The sequence below is a fragment of the Paralichthys olivaceus genome, chromosome 16 (assembly GCF_024713975.1).
Source record: "Paralichthys olivaceus isolate ysfri-2021 chromosome 16, ASM2471397v2, whole genome shotgun sequence".
Classification (NCBI taxonomy): domain Eukaryota; kingdom Metazoa; phylum Chordata; class Actinopteri; order Pleuronectiformes; family Paralichthyidae; genus Paralichthys; species Paralichthys olivaceus.
The window spans coordinates 22,672,068-22,699,816 of NC_091108.1; the positions used below are offsets into that span (position 1 = coordinate 22,672,068).

A 27,749-nucleotide genomic window follows, 5' to 3' on the forward strand; every position below is an offset into this window, starting at 1 on the left:
ATCTTTATCGTCATTGTAACAATGTGGCATGATAGTAGTTGTAGGAGCCTAGGTCCTATTTGAGTTCATTAATGTTTGAATAATAATTTAAGTTCATGTATTAAAATATATTTGTGTTGATTGTGGTAAAAATCTAGCCATTACATTATTTACAGTTAGATCATTCATATTGATAAGTTCATTTGACTTGACTTGAAATGTGTATGGATATTTGCAGGTTTAAAAATTGCCTATAGCACCTTTAATGCGGATTGATCTGTGTGCGTGGTTAAGCTGAGCGGGCAGTCACGTCAGGCATCATGGAGTGGAGCCATATAGTGTTTTGACCTCACTCGTTCACTCTTTTTATTTGTCATTCTCTCACTCATTTTTGTGTATCGTCATGCTGGACTGTTGTATCTTGCTTTATTTTTTTTTTTGAAGTAAATTAAGAAAACTAACGAGAGGATTTGTGGAGTTTTTCCTTTGAGTTCGAGTTGGATAACGAGGGTGAGAGCGTCAAGCTCATGGCTTCATTGTTAAGGAACCTACAGTAGTCATGTTGAGGTTTCAAAAAAGAAGAAATAAGAGGGATTTCGAAATTAAATTCCCCTTTATTCTCTCCAGTGTTTCATCATTTTACTGTCCATATACGTATTTAATGTTGTTTTCCCAGAAATTAAAGCAATGAATCAGCAGAGAAATCTACTTAGCTGACAGGAAACTGCTCCAGATGTTCTGTCAGAAAAGAGGAAATGATTGAATCATTGGTAACGAAAAAAATAAAACTGTTGAGAATTAGAACAAAACAGTTTCCATGACAGGTGTCACCGGGGAACAGTGTGATTGTGATATTTATTGGAAAGGTAATACAGAATTAATTTCAAAGCAATGGTACAAGATGAGTCAAATAAATCAAACCTCTACAAGTATACACTGAATCAAAAAGACTGGAACTCCAGACCACGTTTGGAGCATATGCATGAAATCATCATAAGGACAATTTAAAGACTTAAAAACAATGCTGTCCCACAAAATCCTGTCTGTCCTCCACTGTGCTGCTAAACACACTGTACTGCACTGTAGGGTGCAGGAGTTTAAATAATGGTAAATGGCCAATGGACTGTATTAGAATATAGTATACAGTACAAGGTGAATTCATCCATTCACTCACATGTCTATGAGCAGCATTATCTCTATCATTGTAATCTACACACTGTTGGTTCAAACCTTTCTAAAGTTTACAACAATGTCTGAGCTGTTTTGAAACATGTACGTACTGAGAGCCAATGTTTGGATATGGGACTCAAAATTATTGAGAGGACTACAATGTTGGTTATGATCTTTTCATTGAATTTGTTGACATGAACTAAATATGTTTGCCTTTTCATTCTCAATGAATTACCAGCTCTGCACATGTGGTAAAACATTTTGGGCTGACATTATCAAATTCATAGTTTATCTACATAAAATGTGATCAAAGGCAGAAGCATTCTGCAGCTCTGGTTTGTACAATTAAAGATATGCATAAAAAGTCACAAAGCAAGTCTTCCTCATGTAACCCTTTCAAAAAGAGGTACATTTGAATAGAATAAACAATATGCAATCATTGACAAAATTATCTAATACATTTAATGATAAAAGAAAATTTAATAATTTTTATTTAAGAGTGATATTTACTCACTTTACAATACAAGCCACAGTCATGCATTCACATTCACATTCACATTCATACAGTGCTACCATATGTTCCACTTTTTCTATAAACATCTGCTGAAACAGTCATCAGGGGAGTCAGTATCCTGCGTCAGTATCCTGAGTATGTGTGTGTGTTGTCAAGGTATTACTCATGTTGTGAGGAGCTACATCTTTATAGACAATCAAATTAATGGGACTTGTTTTTCTTATGGGGAGGATAAACAAGTGCCCATAAGGTAAATATTTCAATTTAAAGGAGAACACATAAGGTTAGAGTAATGTTTGGCATAGGCTAACAAAAGGATAATGTTTAGGGTTGGATTAATAGTTGTAAGGGTTACACTAATAAGGTTACACTAAGCACTTAGTCCCCAGGAAATGCATACCATTACACTGACATTTGACATTAATTTGGTGTGTGTGTTCCTAGTATTCATAAGCAGAGTGTGGTGTCCGCTGTGATGTGGTTCTGGTGCTCTGGCTACTGAGGCTGATATGTCTCTTCAGACAGGGGATCTTCTTTGCCACTAACTTTCTGAAGTGGCTCTGGAACTTCTTTCCCACAAATGTATAAAACACAGGACTGATACAACTATACAGAAATGCTATGTTGCGGGTGACATACAAGGCATAGTCCAAACTCTCAGATTCACTACAGTCATCATCCTCTCCGTGGCTGGAAATCTGTATAGCTTGAAGGAGGATGACGATGTTGTAGGGTGTCCAGCAAGCGAAGAAAGTGAGAATGATAACAAATATGAGCTTGATGGCACGGCACTTCTCCTTCATGCGGGTAGACAGGATACGGACGGTGATGCTGACGTAGCAGTACATTACCATGAAGAGAGGAAGGAGGAAAAACAGCAGGAATTGTTGATAATAACTGACCAGACGCCAGCGCTCCATTGTGCTTTCAGGGAATCCTGACTCCTCACACATGAGTCCACTGAACGCATTCTTCCACACATTCTGGAGAACCAGCTCTTTCACGCTTGCTACAACACTGATACACCAAACCACTACTGAAGCAATAATGGCATATGCCTTTTTCCTGCTCTTGGCAGCTGCCACTGCATGCACCACTGCGAGGTATCGGTCAAATGTCATGAGTGTGAGGAAGAGAATGGAGCTGTAGAAGCCAATAAAGTAGGCGCTGCTGACCATCTTACACAGAAATGTGCCAAAAATCCACTCTGACTGATGGTATGTCGCCCAGAAGGGGAGACTGGTGGCAAAGAGAATGTTGGAAAGGACCAAATTCAGGAGGAAGATGTTTGTCACTGTGCTAAGTTTTTCATACTTGTAGATGATGAAGAGGACAAGCCCGTTGCCAAGGTAACTCAAGATGAAGTTGACATAGTAGAAAACTGGGATGAATGTTGCCCCAAAGTTGTTGACACTCTGCTTCGAACAGATCTTAACAGTTTTGCTGACCACATAGCTCGGGTCGGTTGTGTCATTGTCATCGAACAGGCCCTCAAAGAGCAGAAACTGGTCTTCATAGCTCATGGCTGGAGTCTATCCTGTAGCAAAGAGATGTTAAAGAGCATTAAACAACTGGTCCTGATCACAACAACTGAGCTGCAAAACAACAAAGAACACTTGAGACTACAAAATAAAATACAGAGTAGTGTGAAGAAATCCCGTCTCATGTATCAACTTATGTTGCTATTTTTGGCACTAAACAGAGAACTGAAAGTGCTTGGTTCATTTAAAAAACAAAGTAGAGACTCTTTGTGCAACACAATGACTCATTTCTTGTTCTTTCCAGAAATTATTCACTATCAGGCACTGTGACTTGAGATTTATATTTTATTTATACTCCAAAATGAAAGGGGATCCTCTTTGGGGAGTATTAATGTGGGAATATCAAGCCATCAACCCTGCAATTAATCCTGCTCTATCACCGCCACCATCACTACAGCCACCTCTACAGAGTAAAACATCTTGCAGTGAGTTTGTGGGAGATTGTGGCAGTTGCCCAAGTTTCTAAAAGTGTCTATAAAGTGGTGATTTCCCACAAAAACAAGGCGTAGGTCAACACTGAAACATGCTAGACTTCTGATAACATTACTATGTGTTGGATTTATTCTGGTCCCATTAGTGGCCTCAGTCAAGGTACAGTTAGATTAGCACTGACAAAGTTTTTTCAAAAGGCATAAAGTGAATGATGCAACTCTATGCTATGGTTGCTTCCTCTTTTTTTGCCAACCGCACTAGGTCCACTCATACATGATGACGTTGTTGCAGTTTTTGTGACACGTATCACAGATCAATGGTCTGATAGGTTGCACAGAAGACGGACATTTCTCACAGTGAAAGCTCATAAAAGCAGTGCAGAGGTTTGTTTCCTTCATCATCATCAGTATTTATTATGTTTTTAAATGTGTGACTTTAACTCCATTCAGACATGTTTTTTCTTTATGAAAAACCATCAAATGTTTTAAACATGTGATTTATCATTATGAAACTTGCAACCAATCGGGACTCCATCTTTTCAAAAATAACATTTGAGAATAACTAGATAAATATGCATAAACTGACATTACCCACAGCTGTAACATGACCCAATTTACTTATACTTACTTAACTGTCATGTAGTTTCTCCACTTTACATTAAATTGCTGATAATATGTGTATTTGGTGCTTTATACTATCATTTGGTGATAAGGGTATGCATTTGGAAAAATGATCTGTAAAATTCACAGCATGCAATACGAACAATAAAATATGATATATGAATATCTATCAATATATATCTCAATATCAATATCTATATATCTTAATATCAATATCAATATGACTGAACTCACCGAAGGAGCTTTTGTAGGTGTGCAGGAGAATGATGAGAAGTCACACAGAGAAGAGCGAAGGGACTCTGGAGTGTTCGCTGCAGCTGCAGCTTAGTCAGAAGTGAGAAAGACAACAGTATCTGCTGTAGTCCAAAACTGTGGTGTAGCATGTGTTGAAGTCATGTGATGTTGCTTGCCAGTCATCAGCCATTCAGACAGACGCTCATTTTTATTGGTTATAAACATAGTTGACTTCATAGTTAACAGGACCATAAATTATGTGTGAAAACACAACATTGTTTCCTTACAATTCTAAATGTGCTTTTCAGAAAAAAAAAAGGGTTAATAACAGTGATTACATGGTGATCAAATATTACAGTACGGCTGCAAGTGCAATCACTTGGCAGAAACGCTTCAGATGAGATTCCACAAGTCCAGCATTCAGGTCAGTGTGAAGCGACCGAAATGGCACCACAAGTTACTTACTTGATTCTTGTTGAATGCACTTTTTGTCAGTCGTGTTGGTTAAAAGCGTCAGCTAAAGGAAATGTAAAGAAGTAGCTGCAGAGCAACTGCTCCTCATGTTCACACTGAGGATAAAATCATTTCAGCACTCTCCCATTCACACCTGGTGTGAGTGAGATGGAGCGAGCTGCCTTTTTCTTGGAGGTGGTAGGTTTACAGCTCACAGGAACTTGATATGATCTCATAATTTTGTGTCTTTGTAACAAAGGGAACTTCGTTACTAGTACCTATTTGCATAAATTTATAATATTGTGTCAAGTGCGTTAGCAGGGGTCTGGGAGTAAATGAACACCTTTTAATGGAATATTCCAATTATGTTAACCAATGACACAGTATTTAAGGCGCCAGTTGTCCATTATGTGGGCAGCTTGGATCATCTATTTTGAAGCCTGTCATTTTGTCCTTGCTGTAAGGAATAAAACCTCACGTTTATGGATAAACTTGAGTGTCCTTGCCCATTTTTTTCTGCATCACCCAGCCGTTAAGGGTCATCCTAATAGTCTTCTTTCAACAAAAATGGTATTGCACATTACCGATTCGCTCAGAGGGATAACTTTTATGTGCATTTCGCTGCCACCCTTAATCTGTGGCACCTCTGTATAGTGGTGCTTGATAGTCTGTATGAAATAAAACAATTTGTTTTCAATATTCATATTGAACAGCTAAATCAGATTAGATGGACAACATTCTTATCTGCATGGGTACAGAACCTGCTCGATATATAATCTCAAAGGTAAAGGAAGAAAAGGAGTCTTTGGAGCAGTATATCAGTGATACTCAGTTAGCTTCCAAGCCTCTGAGTTGGTTAAACTGTGTACATATGTAATTGACAAAACAACCAGTTACTGTAGACAAAGTTACGAGTTATTCAAATAGAAAAAAAAACTTTACTGTGCAGCACAGCAGTAAGTGCAACTGTATGTTTGTGTTACAGTATTTATTCAAAACAAAACACAGACACTCAACACAACAAGCAGAGCAGTCACAATAATCACAATGACACTCACTGAGCTGTGCATCCAAATTAACTCTTCACAAATGATAGTGGAGCTGATAGTGGATAGTTAGATCTCTATTCAGCACCTTCTGGAGTAGAACAACTTCAACTCTGATTTTTCTCATTGGTATATTGAGTCGTAAAGCTCAAGTGACCTGTGTCTAGTTCCTGTGTGTGCTCTGTTGCCTGCGTTTGACTGAGCAGGTTGATGGTCTGTCCTTCTCGGAGACTCAGCACTGCCTGCTCCAGACTCCACCTGCAGGGAGCACAAATACCAGTGTTTCGTTCAGCACTGAAATGTATTGGATATGGAGGTGTACCTGGCAGGGTGGCTCTGATGTGTGAATTCCGGTACGAAATGCTTAATTCAGTTCCCTACCGTTACATGAAAACACAGCCTTATTTGCCTAAAACTGCCAGTGTTTCATTATAAATTACCATTATTTAATTGCAAAATGCTCAATAATTCCCCTAGAAACCTTGGTGTCATATTCAAGTGTCTCTCTTAAAATCATAATAAAGTAAGGTGGTTTAAACAATACCACACAACTTGTAACATAACTCGAGAAAAGCACCCTGAGCAATGTCATCAATGGTTGTCCAAGAGGTCTTCCAGCTCTGAAACACCAGAGCTACTTGGTGTCATTATTTCATAACCGATGTAATCCAGCAGTGTTTGCATCATGATGGGGTGAATTCAGGTAATTTGGGACATTTTTTGCAGTTTTGACTTCTATGTCTGTTTTAAAATTAGATCAACATATGATACCTTTCTGTTGTACTTAATATACTTAATGTGTTTTCTTACCACACCAGAAGAAAGAATGGAGATATAAAACTCAGAGGAGACATAACACAGCTATTAGTTTTATTTGTGTCAAAAAATAAACACCACTACCACTTGGTAATCCAGAACACTTGTATTATGCTTAAAAAAAGCCTAAAGCACCTTACTTTATTCATGCCAAGTCTTCAACACTGGCCTAAATAAAGAAACTATACAATTAATTTAAAGCATTCTATTAAGGGTGTATCACATTTCTTTAATCAATTAAAATTCAATCAACAAATCACAAGCAAAAATAACAGTAACAGGTTATTTATTTGGTAATTCACCAATCTATTGTGGATACTCAGGGAACAAACAGTCCTTGCAGGTGAGAGACCATCATCATCAATCACCCCATTGTCGTCTCCATGTTTGGTGAAACCAGTGGCTGCAGACCACAGGACTTCTAATGTGCTTTTTGGATCATCTCTGTTCTAGAGAGCAAACTGATTATGCCCTAGTTAACTAGCCAGACAATCAGTTTAAACAGACAGGGACAGACCACATTTACCCTTAACTCCTGTTTTACAACTGCAGATTATATGGTACATCTCTTTAGTTTAACTTTCTTTTTACTACATCACTTAATGCATATTTCTGTTGACTAGATTTTATTATAAATAAAATAAAAATAAACAGACTGAAGATTAGTTGTCCCGCATTACCCAATGTGCCAGATTACCCAAATTCACCCTATATCAAAAACATAAAACATCAATTTTGATGAACGGTTGGGAAGGAGACAGAAATGCCAGGGTCCTTGCAGAAGTGTACAGTGGCACTCAATTCACATCCAATGAACATACGTATATGTATCTTGCTGCTCTCAGACGCTGCAGGGATTTAATGAACTGAAGATTTTTTTCAGGAAGACAGATATTGAAAGAATCACATTCTTTATATATCTATCACTGCAGACTTATTTGCACCAACAATTTTATTTTCTACTTCATCTGTTTGGAGACAATTTCATCAAATTATTGTGACTTTTGATTAGAAACAGATCTAGTTTTTAGGCATCAATCCTCTCAACAAAATACAAACAATCTATTTTGCAGTTGCTAATTAATAAGAATTACCAAGATATTATTAAGAACCAAAATAACTATTCTTAACTAAGAATGAGTCAAAGGCCTTTTCTACGTACCTCCACAAATAGATGTAAAGAAGTTTACATAGATGCGCCTCCAAGATTGTTAGCAACCTCATAAGTTTCATCACTCCACTCCTCCATGTCAGCCACTCTGCTCCATCTCCTCACATCCTGTCCATATTTCTTTTAAATAAGAAACAATCAAATTTTGCTTCTAGCCAGAGCAGACCTGCCATTGCAATATATCAACAATGATGTCACCTTGGAGAGCTTCCTAGCCTCATATTTAGTTTGGTTTCATGTGACATAGTCAGTGTCTTTACTTGTAATCAGTTTGCCTTAATTTCTTTGTGCGAATTGTCTTGGGTCTGTCTTTTGTTCCTTCATTTACAAGTGAGTACAGAGTACTTATTTAGAGGGGATAAAAGACTCTCTAAGAGCTGCTGAATCATGCTACTGCTGGCTTCAGCTTCACACCAGAAGTTCTCATCACAGTTTATTTCTAAGAATATGCTGCCATAATCCTTTGTATATTCAGCATATAACAATAACACAAAAGAGTCACAATCATTTCCAGTGAACACAGAACAGGACAGTGTACTAACCTGTTGGTATTAGAGTCTCTAATGGAAGACGTATAAAGACAACCTCCAGTTTTTGACCCAGATACATGGATCTTTATCTGTAACACAATACAAATTCAACATCAAGATCAGTGTCATATGATATATATGGAAGAAAGCTTAAAACTATTGCCTTTCTCTTCTTTCCTCTTTTATCCCTTGTTTTATTGCTCAGTTAGGGTTAGCTTGTCCTATCAGGGTGTAAAACCTGGGCTAGAAAGGTGTCAGGCCACTCTCATCCACATGTGCAGGTAGAGTCAATGCAGCTACAATATATAGCCCATAAATCATGACACTTGAGAGGCAGTATCAATCCAACATAGATCTTTTGGAGAGTTGCACACAGTACCTGTGCAGTGTCCTGATCTACACGGTTGTGTCTGTCAGTCAGATGGATGTTGTAGACTTTTAAAGGTGGGACACCTAGGCTTTCCAGGGCAGTAGGACATGCTTCCAACTTCTGCATAGCCAGTCTGTGCCAGTCTGACCCAGTGAACTTCTCTATTTGAAAAGAAGAAATAAAATTACAAATAGAAAGTGTTAAATAATAATAACAATAATTAAAAAAAGAATAATCACAATAACAATAATAATTAGTAAAGGTAAAAGTATTTCTTATTCTCAAGAATGCCATATGAAACCAGTGAAATTATCAGATGAGAAGTACACAATGAGAGCAGTTGAAGAGTTAGCCTGTATGTTGACGTGTTGTTATTCATTGTGAAAGGAAGCTCTAAATATTAGGGTGGTACCTCACACCCACAAGTCAAATCTACCAGCAGCATGACTTGGAAAACCTTACCTGTGAAAACCTGGAGACAACCAATCATGCTTATTATGAAAAAGTCTCACATGCACCCAATGAACTGTAGTCCACAACCCATCATAAGGTGTGCTGGAGAGTCTATTGTTGCTTGCAGAGGGGAAGAAGGTTGGTGTGAACTGCAGGTTGTGCTGTGACATTTTCTGCTGTGTAAAGTGTTGCCTGTCCAAGTACTGCTCGTTTGACATTGCCACCCTCTCCAGAATACTTCTGTTTGGTTGCAATGAGAGATTAAGAGGAGAATACAGTGGGTCATTTAGAGCCATGCTAAATACCCAAGCTGTGTAGCATCTCAGGTCGAAATTGTGGGACTTGCCAAAATGAGAGCAGTGGTAAACTGGTAAGCTCTTTGACAGCTGAGCAGGGAGAAATCCATGTGGTGATTGTGTCCGTTTCTTAAAACTCATGCAATTGGACAGGGCGCTATACAAATAAAATTGAATTGAATTGAATTGATTGTGGAGTCTAAAAGGAGGAAGTCCAGGTTGTAGCCTGTCATCACAATGAGCCAGGCAATTTGGGTTCGGCAGCTGATTGGCTTCAGAAGTGCAGCATGGCCAACATGAGAGTGAAATAGGTTGGACCATCTAGTAACTTGGTAGCAAGTAGGTACCAAGAAATTGAGCAGGCTAGTAAAAGTATGCATTTGTCCCTACCTATACATGTAGAGTGGTGACTGGTAAGGACATTAAAGAAGAGATGTAACCGCACCGGTCCAATAATAATGGCCATGCATCATACAGAGGTCTTTTGAGGTTTTTATTTTCTCTCTCTCTTCATCAAACACTGTGAAAACGTGTGTGCCTCTTGGACCGTGCAGAATCTAAGTATTTTATGGCTTCTGCAGCCACGTTGGCTCTCTACTCCGAAGCCGTGCCGGATCTTTCCTCTGCTTCTGACCCACAATGCAACAGGTGTGCCCATAATGCAACTCTGGTCACGTGAGCTGTTAAACGCCACATCTTATTTTTTACTTTTTAATCAATTTTTTACAACTGTATGACTTCCAACATTGCTGAAATTATGACAGAAAATATAAAATAAACATTTCAATGAAATCTAAATAAAGATGGTCTCTCAGACAGTTACATGCCCTTTTTCCACAATTTGTCAATTTCTTGAGATCGTAATAAAATGTCTATGATATAAAATAAAATGTCTGTGGATGGAATAACAGTTTTTAAGCAAAATGTTAATTCAATCTATTGCAAAACTACATTAACATGAATGTTGAGGTGGTAATGAACTACGAGATTCCAGCGCCAAGTGTTTGACTTTGTCCAGACAAGTCTTAAGAACATCTTCTGTTGGTCTGCCAGCTGACAAAACAGACCTCAGATAATTATTGATTCCACCTATGCTGTGTTTCTTTGAGTACACTATCCAGTAGTGTCCTGGGAGCCCACCAGCGTAGTAGAGCACTGATATTTTGCATATGGCTGATCATTCTGACTGCTGTTCAAAAACATTGAAAGGAATTAGTAATGTGATGGCTCTTTGGATAAGTAATGATATTTCAGCACTCAAAAATGTCTGGAGGTCTTGATGACACATTTGGAGCTTTGACCTATATTAAAAGATATATGGCCAGTTAAAGTCACATAGTCAAAAATTCCAAAAGTAGCAAGCCCATATCTCCCTTAATCACGGGTTTTCCATATGACCAAATCAGCATGCCAAATATGATTAATAGTTATGATGGTGCGGCCTAAAATTGATGATTTGACATGGAATTACTCTAGTATTATTTATGTAATTCCATGTCATCCAAGTAAATAACAACTCCAAGAATGCCTGTAAATATGTTGCATATAATTTTCTGGAAACAACTGGGGGTGCAGCTACAACAAAAAGTCATTCAGATGTAGCAAACTCCCAGCTTGGGTCACTAAAGCTGTAAGGTAGGTTGTGGCTGCTTGGGTGCAGTGGAAACAGCAGGGTGGACTGGCATTTAATATACACAGAGTGGTCAGTTCCTTCGCATTTGTCCACAGTGTAGGAACTGATTACTAGAAGTAACTCCAATGTTGTCCATTGGAGTAATGTTGGGTGGTAATTAGATAATTTGGTTTTCTGGGGTATTTGAATTTGATTCGAATTTTGATTTACAACCATTCTGAATTAATTATTTAAAAAGCCTTTAAAGTGCTCTTTCAGAGCACCACACCAAACACATGTGGCACATATATTACCATAGTCTATGAAGAGTGAAGAATGCTTATGGTGTCATATGAATCGTAAGAGAACAAAGCAGGAGGGGTACAGCATAAATGTACAGAATCATTTATGAACACACATGCACACGATTATTTGTACTCACTCTGAAGTAGATAGTACATGGTGCCAACCCCTCCACCGGTCAGCACAGTGGTGAAAATGGCAAGCTGCTGCAGATGACTAGTAGAAACCCTCATCTTTGCTTTCTGTCCTGTGAGAGCATTAAAAACAATCACATCTCAACAAGAGCTTAAACTTTATTATCACCTGGAGAAGACTGTGGCATGAAACAAAGGTTTTCAAATGGCATTCTTTCAAAGACTGTGGGAGATTTTAAGATGATTTGGGAAGATCAGCGACAGAAATGTGAGGCAAAAATGTATCAGAAGAGACAAGTTTATGCTAATGTCTAAAAACAACCGGACATCAGGTGGATAAAACTGCATGGAGAACATATTGTGTCTTTATCAGGATACATCTGACAAAGTTTAAGATAAATGCAAGTGATAAAAACTGAGGCTGTATGAACACATTCCAAAGCATCATATATTGAAGATATAGCTCTTCTTGACGTGATCTGGTGTGGAAATTTCTATTGCTGCTGATGTTAGGAGGTTGAGGAAAGGAAGAAAATGTAGATTTAATAATATTTCTTGGGAAAAAAGAAGAACAACTAAGTTTTGAGGTTTAAGGAGACCAGCATCAAATCAATATATGCTATTTTTTAATGCCATCAGTGCATATTATATTTATTAAATCAATCACCCCCTGAAAACTAAGTCAACCATGTCTAGTTGACTTGTCCCCAGAAAATGATGGCATCTGGTTTGACACTAATGTAAGTATTGAGTTGCACACAACAAAGCTTGTACAATCATATTTGAACCAACTTAGAAAATATTTTTCAAAATATTCTATAATGTTCTACTTTAACTTTTGAGGACTTGGAGACCATCCTACATGCCGAGATCCCATCATGTAATGACTATTTTAACAGTCTTCTTATCTGCTTCATTCAAAAATCGATTTGCTGACCCAAAAATACGCAACGCTCTGCTGCCAGGTTTTTAATAAGAACCAAGAGACATGATCACATCCTTCCTGTTATAGCCCCTTTACACTGGTTTCCAGAATGTCTTGGAAATTATCTTTTTTTTTTCATCTCCATCTGACCTTTTAGTACCCGAGTATACAGAATGATCGGCCTGCAATAATCAGATCGACTGACTCAGTCCTTTCTTAAAACATAGTTTGATCAGAAAGCCTTTCCGGATTTTATTATTTTAACTGTCTGTTAACTTCTATATCTATTCTCTTTTTAATCTAATGAGTTTATGATTTTTATTAGCTACCTTGTGACGCCTATTATAATCTGAATTTTCAAATGTGGCTCATTAATAAAGAATATTATGACTCTATTATTATTATTGTTGTTGTTGTCTTTATACATGACTGTATTACATTTATTCTGAGACTCTAACTATACATTTTAACAGCCCCCTGAGTCTGATAAACATATATGGTGGAGTTACAATAGACCTAGACTATTTAAACCAGATGCAAAGTGATTCAGTACAAATGGCTGCACAGCACTTACATGACACATTGAATGACACCATTTCAATTTAAATATTCCTCACACCTATAAAATCTACTAAAAGCTATGCTGTTTCATTGTATGTGGAAGTATCTGAATCTACAGATGTTCTGAGAAGATCACTGTGTTACTCCCTCTTTATATACAGTCTATGGTTACTCCACATTAACCCAGACGGTGTGATGCCTCTGAGACATTTCACCATATACTTAATTGTGTAGGTGCTTATTAACAGATTTGAGCTGGTTTCCTGTGACAGAAGCTTTATTCAATAATCATTGAGTGTGTTTGTTTTCTAATCTATGTATATTCCTTTTATTTTGTCTTATGTATATACCTACTAATTCCACAGAGGTCTGTCTGTCAGTTTAACACATGAGAGAACAGATCACTTTATTGGCTCCACACTGTGTATGTCTACTGTAAATTGTCAAGGAAAGTGCAGTGCCGAGTTAGATGCGATGTGGACACATGCTCCATGACTCCTTAACAGACACATGAACAGTAATAGAGAAATAAGTTTTATTTCATGAAATACATTGATTATAAAACCCATTCAATCCCATTCCACACCCAGGTATACACTCTGCACCAACAGAACAGCAAAAGCAGACAAACCTCTCACCTTGTGCTAAACCGGTTGGATGACGCTGCTTTGTTTACTTCCGTAAACGTCACACACTGTGTCGCCAATTGGGTGTGGGTTCGCTCCATTCATCCTCTGGCGTCTGCAACTTGTGCTCGGCCGGGCGGTGTGTGTAGTCTCGTAACAAATCATAATTAGAGACAGGAAATATAAAGTAAATATACACATGAGGCAAGAACTGTTGGATTGAGAGAAGAGTCCAGGAGCCATTGTGTACTGGTTGTTATGATTACTGTAATAACAGTTATAATATAATACTCTCCTCTTAGAAACTCTAGGAACCACAAGTAAGCCTGCATTTCAATAGAGAAGTGATCTATAAGGTCTTAAAGATACAATTGGGCTCGGATATAAAGGGCTTTGTGTTTGAGGATCTTGAATTCTATTCTGAATTTCACAGGAAGCCAATTGTTAGCCTAATAGCATAGTTGCCTATGTCATATTTGAATGTTTTTGGAAAACAAGAAAAAACTAATTTTTTAGCAAGCACATTGGTATTTTTAATTGATTTTAAAACAGTAACTTCAACCACATGTGTGAACAAGTTTGCAAATAAAATAAGTCACAACATCAATTTCATTACAAATAAAAGTGACTTGTCGCTGAGGCAGGTCCTTCCAGTCACACTCAAAATCCAACTTGTATCGGATTTGACCATCTGCCAAGTACTGGAGAGCCTGAAGGTCGTGGACTGTGGGGTCGCCAACTTTCATACCTGGTCGAATGCTGTTGACATAGGCCCCAGATAACTTCATGAAGTCCTTGTGGTATAGCTGGGTGACCTTGTATGGGGATGGATGCAAACGTGCGGTCTCAAAGATGACAATGTAATCACATGGAGTGTGAATATCTTTGATGGTACGCCATTCAATGATGCTATGCATGGAGTCACACTCCATTTGTGTGTGCCCTGCAACCAGAAACTTTTGTTCTATGTTGATTCCATGCTTCTTGGCCAGATCTATGCATTTGCGATTGTACAACACCGATTTTGATAGCCGCAACCATCACTCCAGACTGTGATTTTTTTCAATGCTTTGGTTGGCCCCTAGGACCGACTCAAAGTGTTTGTACTGCAGATCGGCGAAAACTTCACTGCTGAATGAGCCCTCATGCTCCTCCCAGGCGTAACAATACCCATCTTTGTTACCCAGGTTGAAGCAAGTAAAGTTGTGCATCTGTAATTTAGTTTTATAATACATTGTGATTGCTTTTGTCTTGGGGCACAGAAGAACACACTGAAGGACCATTGTCCACACTGAGAGTTTGTCACTAGATTCCTGTTTATCCTTAGCTTTTTCAGCTTGAGCTTGAGCCTTTAATTTCATGTGAGTTGTAAGGGTATCCTGATCTATATTTCCTACTTTGGTGCCGATACATACATCACACTGGTCTTTTTTTGGAACAAACACAGAGAATATGCCTCACTCACAACACGTGCTCCACTTTTAAAAGCAGCTTTCTGGTATTCCTTGTGAAGGTCACTTATAACTGTTCCAGGCTCCAGAAACTTTATCCCATTTTGATCAACATTTGGTTCAAATGAGTTGCATTAAATTGTATCTGTATGGTGCCAGATCCCATCATGCATTATCTCAAGGCACTGAACATTGTCATAATAATTTTCAATTCTAGCAAACTGCAATCTGACCTTTCTTTCAAATGTGGGCTCTACGTGACTCAGGGAGGATGTTAAACATCTTCATAATATTAGCTGCTGAGGTCACAAGAACATTGCGCTGCTTGGTTACGGTGTCTGAGTGTTTATCGTGACCATTCTTAGCAATTATATTCTTTTGTTGATGCGTCGGTTGTTCATGCAATGATACCATACAGCACAATGAGCACTCACTTAAAATGACGGACTGACTGAGTGCAAAACTGAAGACCCTTGTGATAGTAATTGAAGACAAGTCTATTGGAAATTCTACCACGATCTATTTATGTATCATTGTTTCATTCAGCTCTTGTCACATTGTCTCTTTGATTCATTCTTTGTCAAAAGGCCTGAAGGACACAACTAAATGTGCGTAAAGAGCTTTAAGTGAAAACTAAAAGCTCTTTACAGTACACATCACATTCACACACCATTGCTTCACTGACAGTTCAGAACGCAGACTGGAGAAGCCAGGGTTCAAACCACAGACCCTCTCTGCCTACTGACCCACACCCACCCCCCTAATAGAATTGGTGGTATTGGCGATCAGGAGTTAAGTCACCTCATTAATATATATATTACACTATATCTATACATTACTATATTGTAGCTGTAATCTTTCTCCCTGCTATGCTGGATTCTGTAGGTCTGTAGACCAAGTGTGTCATAATTGAACACCTATTTTTAAGAGTTCAACAGAACAGTTGAGAAAAACAGGAGGGGCAGTTTTTCATCTTATCTGTGTATTACAGCCCTGAGGATTCAGTGGGTGTGTCTGCAGCACTGAACTGGAGACACTATGTGTTTATCTCCTGGGAAAACGTTAAAGGACTCATTCATAAATCCTGGAGCTCTGTTCGCCCTGTCATGATGTCACCTACTTTTAGAAGCATTATTATTATTGGAAAATGTGTAAAATGTGTGTCTGTTATCATCTTTTTCTCTTCATTTAAATCCCATTGTGAAGATTTAACAGTTTTACTGCTACAAATACAAACAAATCAGTATCAGTTTTTAATATTGATCTGTATTTATGACCTAATCATTTTGACAGTGCTACAGGTTTTCCCCTTAATCTCCCATAACAGCTTTATAATAAAAACCCAGCAGGAGATTCAGGTGGAGGTTCAGATTAGGGGATTAGGTTTTGTTTATACAGGACCAATGCAGTCGTGAATCCACACAGTCATTGTAGATACATACCCTTTCGTGAAGCATTTGTCAACAATAAATTCTTCTAAACTGCAAAAACTAAAGATTGTAAATGTATGAAACACTCCTTGTTTCTGACACATTCAATTTTTCCTCTTGTTTCCTGCAAAATAAAACCAATCAGACCCTGAATGAAATTAAGTAACAGAGCTACTGGGTGTCTATCGTGGGTGAGACCTGTTCATTGCTGAGTTCATAAATGGAACATGTTGATAGAAATCACGTGAAATACGAACAAAGGACCTCCTCCCCTCTGCCTCCAGTCCGCCGGTACTACCCGTGCAGTAAAACAAGCGCACCTTATGTAACTTTGGTCTGCTGGCAGTGGACCAGTCCGCTCCACATGCTGTGACCGGCGGTGACAGAGCTCCACGCCGCCTGAACGTCCTGAGGAAATCGATGTCCGTGGATCTGTGTTTGGCGCTTGATTCCTCCGGGTGAGCGACAGTAAACAGGTAAGAGCAGCTAAGTCACGCTTAATGAAACTGGATCCACTTGATCTTCATCATCGCTCTCTCACGGCAGAGGCAAATGGTTTGTATTATTGTGTTGGTGACCACTCAAAGCGCGTGACAGTACCCTTCACCCATTCACACACACAGTCATACAGTGCATCTATTAGCAGCACTTTCTTTCTATGAGGGGCAATTCCGGGTTCAGCATCTTGTCAGCATGCAGATGGGGAAGACTGGGGATCGATCTTTCCGACCTCATTGGGTCTAACATTATTTATACAACCTTTCTTCGTCAACACAGGTCTTATACAAGGACCCAGAACTCTATTTTTATCGACTGCACTATACAAAAGGAAAACATCTGATGACAGCTGGTAGATATTACATGTGTAATAAGTATTTCTAAAAAACAGTAATCCGTCTTTATCAATTTGCAAAAGGTGCAACCTCTGTGTTGTTCATCGTAAGCATTGGATTAAGAGGCCTATAGCTTGCATAAATTGTAAATGATGTGCACTGATGCAGTAAACACAACATCATATTCAATTTGCATAGCACTTATCTAAACAAGGTTACAAAGTGCTTCACACAAAAGTCCATGGCATAATGAAGAATGGATTGTGATAAAAGGTATTGTGTTCAATCCAATTTAAGAGCCAAATCCTAAAAGTAACCAATGAAGGGATGCTAGAATTGGCGTGATATGAGCCCTATGGTTTGTTTTTGTTTAAATAAAAGCAGCAGTGTTCCGAACAAGCTGCAAACAAGTTACTACGGTTTAACTGAGGCATGTATACAGGGCGTTGCAATAATCCAGGTGGGAGAAAACAAAGGCATTAATCAGCTTTTCAAAGTCAGAGAGAGATAGAACCGATTTGATTTTAGATATGTTTTGCAGATGGAAGTAGCAAGATTTAATGATTTGATTAACATGTGTTTTGAAGTTTACATTTTTAGCTGTTGTTTTAATATTGGCTGCCAGGGGACCAATAAATGATAGGGGTCTGCGGATAGGCGCTCTGTTTGGACACTCACGCAGCTGACATTGTCCGGCTTGAAGGACAAGTATATTTGGGTGTCATCAGCATAGGAATGATATGATATCCCATTAAAGTGGCTGATGACGTTTACTAATGGGAGCATGTACAGCGAAAATAGGATGTCACCAAGAATTGAACCTTGTGGCACTCCGCACATCAGTAGAGCCAGGGATGAGATGTTATTTCCTATGGAAACGGAGATTTGTCTATCTGAGACATGACATGAGACATGACATGACATGACATGACTTGAACCAACTAAGGGCAGTTCCAGATATGCCGACGTATTGCGTTAGTCTATCACTGTTGTGGTTGTGGTGTCAAATGCGGCACTGAGGTCGAGGAGCAGTAATACCACCGTATTCACCAGCATCGGCAGACATTAATAAATCTACAGTAATTTTGACGAGAGCCGTTTCCAGTCTGTGTTTGCAGAATCCTGACTGGAATTGGTCAAAAATGTTATTATTCTCACACATATCTAGCAGTTGGGTCAGAACCAGCTTTTTGACGATTTTGGATATGAAGAGAGGCTTTGAAATGGGTCTGTAATTTTGTGGCAGTGATTCGTCAAGATTTGGCTTTTTCAATAAAGCCAAATCAGGATGGGCAGGATACCCTGCAATATTTTGGGTGATGGTGGTGGGTGGTGCATGGATTCTTTGCTTAAAGAAAGATACAAACATTTTACAGTCAGTATGTGAAGTGGCTAGAAGGGCAGAAGGAGCAGGGTTTATAAGTCTGTTGATGGTATTAAAAAGTAATATGGGATTATGGTGATTACAATTTTACTTTTATTATAGGAAGTTAGGAGGTCTTTCATATGTTAGTAGTGGAGTAGTGGACATGCAGTTTGGTAGTCTAGATGTAAGTGTATATAAGAAAATGTCTCATTTTGACTGAACAGAATTAACATAAAACAAACCCTCAGAGAAGTGTAAAATGCAGCAGGGTATTACATTGCAATGTGCTTGCTTGCCATTTTGGGACATACTATAATGATGCCACATGCACAGAGCACACATTACTCTAAGGGTGTTATTCAAACAGTGTGCTTCTGTTTCAGCCTGTATGTTCATCGTTTTAAAAATGTTATGTCAGTGAATTTAAGAAAGATGGAAACCCTGCAGTGTCCTGAGTCAAGCACCTGTAAGAGTGCGTGTGTTTTCAGCTGCGCAGTGGCACAACAGTGTGGAAATTTCAAGTGTGTCCAACACTCACCCATTGCCTCTATCACACTACACTTGTATTGTTGTAGCTTGATTTAACTAGACCTATTAGAGTATATCCCTATCCCCAAACCCAAATTTACGCCCCTGCATACAGCCCTGAGCAAGTATAAGCTGGAGCAAACCAACGTATATATGTCAAAGGCCAAAGCTCCAAAACTTCAATTGAATTTCTACAGCTGTGTTTGGACCTATACACATGAAGTGGACATGAGAACCTTTACTCATGACTTAGTGTTTTCTTTATAACAAACAACATACAGTGAATGCAACAGAATGTAATGTCTGGAAGAGGGGGAAACATTTAGACCATGTCACTTCTGTGACATGCAAGTGTTTTCTAGCTAGTTAAAAATATCATTAACAAGTGTTTGAATAAGTTTGCAAAACATTTTCTAAACATTTATAGAAATAATTCATGTCCGTTCTTAGGTATCTCTTGAATTAGGGATTAATGACTTCTTTGATGTATGACTGGAGAATGTTGAATAATCTGTCAATGGTATTTGTTAAAATTATAAAAGAGCTCACATGTCTATTCATCACATCCTGTTCAATCAACTTCACTCACTGAAACCTCTTTGTTTCTCAGACAGGATGTTTGGAGCAGTGGTGGTTGGAATCGGCACAGCAGGTTGGGTGAGGATCAGAGACATGTTAGCTCCACAGCCTGGCAGCCATGCAGAGCAGCTCAGTGTCAGAGGATTCATATCCAGGTAACTCACAGATACTGTCCAACATACATACAGAAACACAGTCAATATTGGCCACAGATAAGATAGGATATGACCTGAATCATCAAGTGAGGAAAGGCAGCACAATGTCTGCACGTGTTTGTCCTATTTTGGACTTGATAGTTTGCACAAATAGCGCCGATGACGAGGGGATTTTCAGTAACCCTTTTTAAACAACTGATTTTCACTCTAAAACAGGAATATTTGATTTGAAAAGTAGGACCCTCCTCAACATGAGTGTAGCTTAAAACAGTTCAAAGCAGCACAATGACCACTAACTCACAAAGGCAGGATTTACTATAAGGCTAAATGCCATTGTAGTGAATGGCAGTGTGACATGCTGTTCTACTGATGCTCTCAACTGTGGTTCTGAACCTCTCTACTGCTGCCCAGGGCCTGTTAGGAGCATAGACTGTGATAAAGATGGACGACATGACACCTCCACAAAAGTGAAACCAAAGTGGCCCGATCGCCCCCTGTTGGCTGGCTGCTGTATAGGTCATAAAACACCACCTATTTCATGTTAGTAGGTGGGAAATGGAACAAACAAAATCATCAAAGTATATTTTAAATGAATGTTATTCAAAGATTGTTTCTGTCATCTATCACACAGATGTCTGTTTTTAAATTGTCATTTGATGCCATGAAACATCATGATTGACAGCTGAGACCCTTGATTGGTCGCATGTATTGGCAGGACCTTGACTTTAACCATGGCCCCGCCCCCTGATTGATACTGTGCAGGCTCTGGCTTCAGATTACATCTTCGGGGCAAGATGGCAGCGCTCCTTTTCATTTGCTTCATTTCTGGATAGTGGGAGGAAGTCGAAACCAGTCATCCATCTTTATATAAAGTCTGGTTTGCCCTCCATAAACAGGAGGTCCAATGTCACCAGTCTTTATTGATTAAAGCTCTTGAATCTCATCCTCTTTCCAAGTAGACATCGTCATCAGCATCGTCTATGTTTAACACTTCTTTTTCATCCTGAATTCGTATTCTTCCATGTTTGCGTCACAAAACACATGTTTTCCTCTTCTATGTGTGTTAATAAGTTGAGTGGGCTCACTCATAGTTTTTTAAACATTACTTTATTTGTAACAGAAGATAAGCACAGCAAAACAGTGACAAACTGCCTAAAATTCAAGAAAGCTTTCCTGAACAAAACAGATTGAGACCGCCTAAGAAAAGATGTTTTCAGTTTATACAGAGGGAACATTTAACACAGTCAACAACTCACAGGAAGAAACAACATAGAAGATTTTACTGAAAATAAAAATAAAACTAACAGGACTGAAATGTTAAAACTATATAATATCACAAAAGATATTCAAGAGGAGAAGATTGAGCCATTAAAATAATAAATTAATTAAAAAAAACAAGAAAAAACATCAAGGGGTCAGAGTAAATGATATTCAGATGCAGTAGAGTTTTCTGATATGGTTTTTATTTATTTAAATGGTAAATATATTTTTTTGTGCATTCATCAATTGGGAGATTGAAATTACACTTCTATTTGTATTTAGTTCTGATGATGTTATTTGAACTAGTTCCATATACTGGTTTTTCATGACTTCTCACTGGACAGATTGATAAATCTGTATTTATGGGTTTTGGGTTCAGACAGACAGATAATAAAACAAGATTCAGGATTCAAAATGTTGCTCTGTTTTTCTATATGTGGATATGCCAAGGTACAACTATAATGTTGGGTCATCTTAAATGTTCTTGTTTATGATCAATTGGAGTGTGAATTAAGTCTTTTATTATAATTTTTCTGTTCTCTGTATCTTAGTCTTATTACACTGTCAGTGTCACATGCAGAAAAAGCTAATTAGATGGTCCTTTTTATCATAGCAATAATCATCACAACATTTTTTCAGAGCTAGTAGAAAAAATTAACATCTAACTGAGGGTAGTAAAGTAGTTTCAGTCCTATATATTCTTAAACACACTATCCCGGACACATTATTCTTGTTAATGTGTTATTTTGCCATTGTGAACAGTATAGGTGAAATGGACAAACTCATTTATGCTTTTTAGCTTGAGTGTTGTCTTCAGTGCAACATCACACCTCCGGGTGTTATTCACCGCAAAATATGTAATAAGAGAAGCAGCCATTTAAAATGTATAGTCACTCACCCACAGAGTCAAAGTACTGTCAGATTTCCTCTGTGTGTCAGAAGCCAACAGCACTGTGTTACCATCACAATGTTTTTGTTGACAGGAGAAGTCTGGACACTCAGCAGGGAGTGAGTCAGATCTCATTGGAGGAGGCTCTGAGCAGAGAAGACATTCATGCAGCGTTCATCTGCACTGAGAATGTGGCTCATGAGGACAATGTCAGGTAATGTGTGTAATGGACAATTACACTTAATAAGCCTGTACAACAAGTTGTTACTGTCATCCTCTTAAACACAGGACAGTTCCCATCTTGCTGACATCACTGACAGTTTGGGGATGATAATCCATACAATAACCACGTGCAGTTAAATACCATCATTCTGCCAGACATACACTCAAAGGATTTAAGTCCAAACATTTTAAATTTGTAGTACATAACTGCTCTAATGTTTCTGGCATTACACCAAAGATTGCTTATGTAGATTGGATTGTTTGACATATATAAAAAGCTTAACACATTCAAAGACCAGCTGCTGGTTGAGACCAAACACAGAGCCAAAAGGAGAATGATTGGCTTCAGCAGGTGACCAGAGAAATTACTCTAAATGAATACTAATACTGCATACTCCTCATGATGTTTTCACTAGTTCGTTTCATCTAAATTGTATGAATTGTAGTTTTCTTTACCCCAGAAAAGACCCTTTATATTTAAATAGTTTATATTTACATCGAGGGGACCCTCTCTACGGAGGCCGCCATGTTTTTTACATTAGTCCAGACTGGACAACCTAAACACCTTTGAGTTTTTATGACAATTAAAGGCTACCACAGTTTCTTTTTCATGTTTGGAAGGAGAGGGTGAGGTGAGGGGTGTCGAGCTGCAAAATGCAATTTCAACACTAGATATCACAAAATTCTACACACTGTAACTTTAATTGGCAAGTGATTACTCTCACTTTGTAAAGTATATGTTACGATGAGGACCAGTGAGACTTACAGACCCTGTATAACTGTGCAGCTAATTTTCTGTAAAGTGATTTTCAGAAGACTTCTCCCACAAAGAAACAGACATGAGTCTGAATGCACAACTTGCAGCTTCTCATCAGAATTCCTGTTGTGTTAAGCTGACTAGGACAACTCCTCCATTCTCTACAGACGCTTTCTGCAGGCAGGGAAACATGTCTGTGTTGAGTATCCCATGACCATAAACTACAAGGCTGCTGTGGAGCTGTGGGATTTGGCTCTGGAAAAAGGTAAAACATTAATCACGTGTGTAAATCAGGAGGGACAGTTTCATATAGACTGTCTGATGATGGGCCCAGTGCAGTAATTGTCAGTAAGGTGCAGTGAAAGTCAGACAATATGTAATTTTCTACTTCAAGGGTCTGTGGTCATTGCTGTCTGGTTAGTACTCCTTTCACTAGCAAGGACCCCACTTCAACTATATGTGATATAAAGGTTTGAACAAAATTGGTATATTGTACGTTAAGAAGAAATTAATGGATTTTGAGTGAAGGGGTTAAAGTAAGGATTTGTCTCATAGGCTAATCTGGGAGAATGCACAATGACAGAGGGAGACTCATTTTGGGGATGAGGGAAGCAGCCTGAATGAATGTGGGTATGGATGAGGGATGAAGGGATGAGGAAAGGAGAACAAATGAGGAATGAAGGGTTCATGGTAGGGATGAGAGGAGGAAGATGAATTGATGTGAGAAGGGATGATCTTTTTCTTCTTTTCTCTCTCTGCAAGGAAGGGAAAGTTTGGGTCAAAGGATCAGAGACAGAAATCTGAGTGTGATGGGTTGACTAGGTAAATGTAGATAAATAGAGTCCCTTTTCCCTTTACAACATTGTTTTTGATCATGTCTCTGTCTTGAGGTCCGACCCTGTGTGGACTACAAAGGATGTTTCTGAGGGGCTGTGAGCCGAGCTGCTGCTAACACTTGTTTGGCTTGTTTTTCTGATAACTTAAAAACCCAGCATATAAGACAGGTTAAAGTAAAGTTAGGGTTTTCAAGGAGTAAGTATAGTTGAGGTCAGAGTACGTTTCCACAAGATAAAGGTTAAACAATGTGGTGTTGGGTCTGTGTGTGTCAGGATTGGTTCTCCACGAGGAGCACATAGAGATACTGACAGAAGAGTACAAAGGACTGAAGAGAGAAGTAGAGGGGAAAGTCCTGAAGGAGGGCACTCTTCATTTTACAGGTAAGAGACTGTGTTTACCCTGATACTACTGTACATTGTTGCCAAATATTTTCTAAAAAGTATGTTTTTGGTTTCAGTTTTACAATATGTAGGTTTTAGTATTTCCAAGTTAATTAACTGCCATGTCATACAGTGGTATAAGCTAGTGTCACATTAACACTGGTCTGATCTGTAGAGCTGCCCTGCTGAAAGAACCACACTTTGTCATGATAAAGGGTATGTGTTTTGATTTGTTCAAGGCGGACCTCTGAAGCCTGGTTTTGGTTTTCCTGCGTTCAGTGGCATTGCTCGCCTCACCTGGTTGGTTGATCTGTTTGGTGAGCTGTCGGTGACTGCAGCGACCATGGAGGAAGACGACTCTGGTAAATACATCAAGATGACTGCAAAGTTGCTGACTTGTGCAAACAGGTGAGAGACAGTGTGCAGTATCAGATGGAATAACGGGAATTACCGCCCTGTATTTATATGCCTCTGCTAATCATTGCAGTTGCAGTCTACATACCCACATACATTTCCAAGCCCATATGAGGTCACTGTGACTTTTAACCTCTGAAATCTAATCAGTTCATATTAGAATCCAGTAACTAGTAAACATTTCAAATAAATTCCTTCAAAGCACACTTGAGATATCATCATGTGTCACAAATACAGTATATTGTTTCTCTAAAAAGGTTTTGTAACTCCAAAAAGGTGGTCACTGTAGATTTTGACAAATATTATTCAAACAGGAGAAAAGAGCTGTTCTCATTGTTGATTGTTATGTGCTCAGTTCTGGCACTGCTTAGGCATCACAACTGTATTGATTAAGCACTGGTATCTGCAAAAAACAGTTTGAATTCCTGTTAGTCTCATCTGAAGAGGCAGAGATCATACAAGGATACTGCTGAACCAGAGCAACATCTGACTTCTGTCTGAGCTCAGTTGTTATGTAGTCTGAACTACTATAGTCTACAGGGATTATTTGATGTCTTTATTAAGTGTAGAAGCTTAGAAAAATCAACCTAGTCCAAAATAAGAGTTGCAAACCTTTTTTACTGCATAGTATTTATTCAGTACTTCTGCATTTCCAAAACAATATAATTATGGAAAAATGCCCCCAGTGTGTAAAGCTTGAATGCACTAGTTATGTTACAGTATAAAACTGCATAAAGAGTCTTACAAAGTATTTGAAATAAACATTGTGACTTCAGAGTCTAGTTACAGTCGATTAGCAATGTGATTAAAGACCACTGCAGTGGTTACTTAACGGCTGTCATCACAGTCAAAGTTTACATGTATATTACAAGGTATATGGACTGCATTTATGCAACGATCTACTAGTCTTATTGGCCACTCAAAGTGATTTACTTCTCTATCACACATCATTTCACTGACAGAAAAGCCATTAGGGGCAATTTAGGGTTCCACTGCCCACTTCAACCCATTCAACCAGCGTGTGTGTGTATGTACGTACAAGCGAGTGAGTGAGTCAGTGAGTAAACTTTTGGAGCTGATTGATCAACATCAACATATATAATCTGAAAAACACATTGTCCAGGATAATTCTATAAATAATAGAGAGCAGAAAAGCATTTATGATCATGCGATTGGAATGTTGTCATTACTACAATGAAATCAATAGAATAACATCAAATAGTGTTGTTGAGCTTTTAATGCAAGTTTTGCAGCCACTAAGACCACACAATCTACAGCCTATTTAGATTAACCTATCATTCATCGTAATATGGTATAAATGATGTCTTTAAGTCAAAAGTTAGCATTGCATTATTTGGCTAGATATAGAATTTGTGCTCAGTATGATGCTGTCTGACACTTTTCATCTCATCTGTGTCTTTGTAGACCTCTGACGTGGATTGAGGAGCGGGGACCAGGCCTTCCTAGGGCCAAGAACATCAACTTTCAGTTTGACTCCTGCACTCTGACTCAAACCCCCCCTGCACCCGTAGGGGCTGTGGGCCTCTTCATGCAGGACCTGATCCACTTCTCTGCCAAGCTGGTGGGCCAAGTGAGTCCTGAGGAGCTCCAGAGAGAGAAAGTGAGGATCCTACACTGCTTGGAGCTGGCAGAGAAGATTCAACAACTTTGTCAAAGTTAAATTATGACTATCAAGTTTATGATAATCATAAATCTTGATATTTTTAAGAAATGAATATTAAGTTTCCCCAGACCATCGCATATGAGATAATTACAGTTTAAAAACATGGATGCCTGATTGCTGAATATTGGGGCTAGAAACACAGTATCTTGTAGAGCAGGTCTTCAGCCTCATCTACTCACTGTAGCATCTAAACCCCACTGATTACCTCTCAGAAATACTGCCTTATGTTTCATGCTTTTCTGTGCTTTTCATAAACTATTGCTTGTACACTATACATTAACAACTAAACAATAAACAACTCTACAACACTATCAGACTTAATGAAATGAACAATGGGAAATCATTGAACTAGATTACAGGTTTGTGTTGGTGAAGATCCATTGTGACTCCAGTAAATCACAGTTAAGCCTTTTAATAACTCTCAAATCCCACGCTCCCTCTATCACAGCTATTACTTAGTGTACTGTATAGGGTTGGGCAATGTCAAGTTAATTGGCATATGAAGATGTATGCGTTGAACCTCACAATGGACTATGCCTTCAAATTACTTTACCCTAGTGAAAACCACCAGTAAAATTATTTTACTGGTGGTTTTCCCCCAATCGGATTTCTTCTCATTTTGATGAAAATAAAACTGCTAGTTGTGTACATCACTATAAATGGAAGGAGCCTACGCTTGTGTTTTAAGTACATTTTGTTTCCTAGTTATTGAATATCTTTCTAAACATCAATGAAGATGTGTCCCAGTGCATCTACAGATGTATCTATACACCTTTCAAACTGGCTTTGTCAGTGACAACTAGTGTTGCAAAATTCAGAATTAATCGGAATATATGGGAATTAACGGGAATAAATCTGAAATTTACAAAATTGGAGGTGGGCCCTCAACAGGGAACTTAAATATAGTTGGGGAAAATATATTGTAGCATAATCTTAGCCAAAACAACCAGATTTACTTCACCTACACTCTTCAATCACATGCACACAGCACACTGCTTACTGCAGGGCTTTTGTGGCCACACCCCCTACATGCACTGTGCATTCCTCCATCACATGCACATCTGATTTCAAGACTATTGAAGCCACACATTTGAGCCCGAGGACTATCTGAAGTCAAGTAAATTTTGATAATATTATGGGGTAAATATATTTGATCTATAATAGTATTGTTTAACTTG

General features: G+C 38.5%; 3 protein-coding genes across 6 annotated transcripts; 1 reads left to right on the forward strand and 2 right to left on the reverse strand.

Annotated features, from left to right (window-relative positions):
* Nucleotides 1-815: 815 nt before the first annotated feature.
* Nucleotides 816-5,072, reverse strand: ccr12a (chemokine (C-C motif) receptor 12a). The gene is made up of 2 exons (XM_020100734.2): nt 4,491-5,072; nt 816-3,200 (listed from the first exon to the last, which is right to left on the reverse strand). Exon 2 carries the CDS (start codon nt 3,184-3,186, stop codon nt 2,104-2,106), a length of 1,083 nt encoding a protein of 360 aa, XP_019956293.1. The 5' UTR covers nt 3,187-3,200; nt 4,491-5,072; the 3' UTR covers nt 816-2,103.
* Nucleotides 5,073-5,916: 844 nt separating this feature from the next.
* Nucleotides 5,917-13,929, reverse strand: coa1 (cytochrome C oxidase assembly factor 1). 4 transcript variants are annotated; one of them, XM_020106631.2, is made up of 5 exons: nt 13,799-13,929; nt 11,680-11,787; nt 8,886-9,037; nt 8,519-8,595; nt 5,917-6,247 (listed from the first exon to the last, which is right to left on the reverse strand). In XM_020106631.2, exons 2-5 carry the CDS (start codon nt 11,771-11,773, stop codon nt 6,097-6,099), a joined length of 474 nt encoding a protein of 157 aa, XP_019962190.2. In that variant the 5' UTR covers nt 11,774-11,787; nt 13,799-13,929; the 3' UTR covers nt 5,917-6,096. The 4 variants fall into 4 exon arrangements, with proteins under 4 accessions (XP_019962190.2, XP_019962198.2, XP_069366823.1 ...); XM_020106639.2 differs by having other exon boundaries at nt 13,792-13,841; XM_069510722.1 differs by having other exon boundaries at nt 13,712-13,819.
* Nucleotides 13,930-16,990: 3,061 nt separating this feature from the next.
* On the forward strand, nt 16,991-26,879 carry blvra (biliverdin reductase A). Its single transcript, XM_020100189.2, has 7 exons — nt 16,991-17,143; nt 20,005-20,128; nt 22,372-22,491; nt 23,424-23,521; nt 24,366-24,473; nt 24,713-24,881; nt 26,313-26,879. Exons 2-7 carry the CDS (start codon nt 20,010-20,012, stop codon nt 26,566-26,568), a joined length of 870 nt encoding a protein of 289 aa, XP_019955748.2. The 5' UTR covers nt 16,991-17,143; nt 20,005-20,009; the 3' UTR covers nt 26,569-26,879.
* Nucleotides 26,880-27,749: the final 870 nt, after the last annotated feature.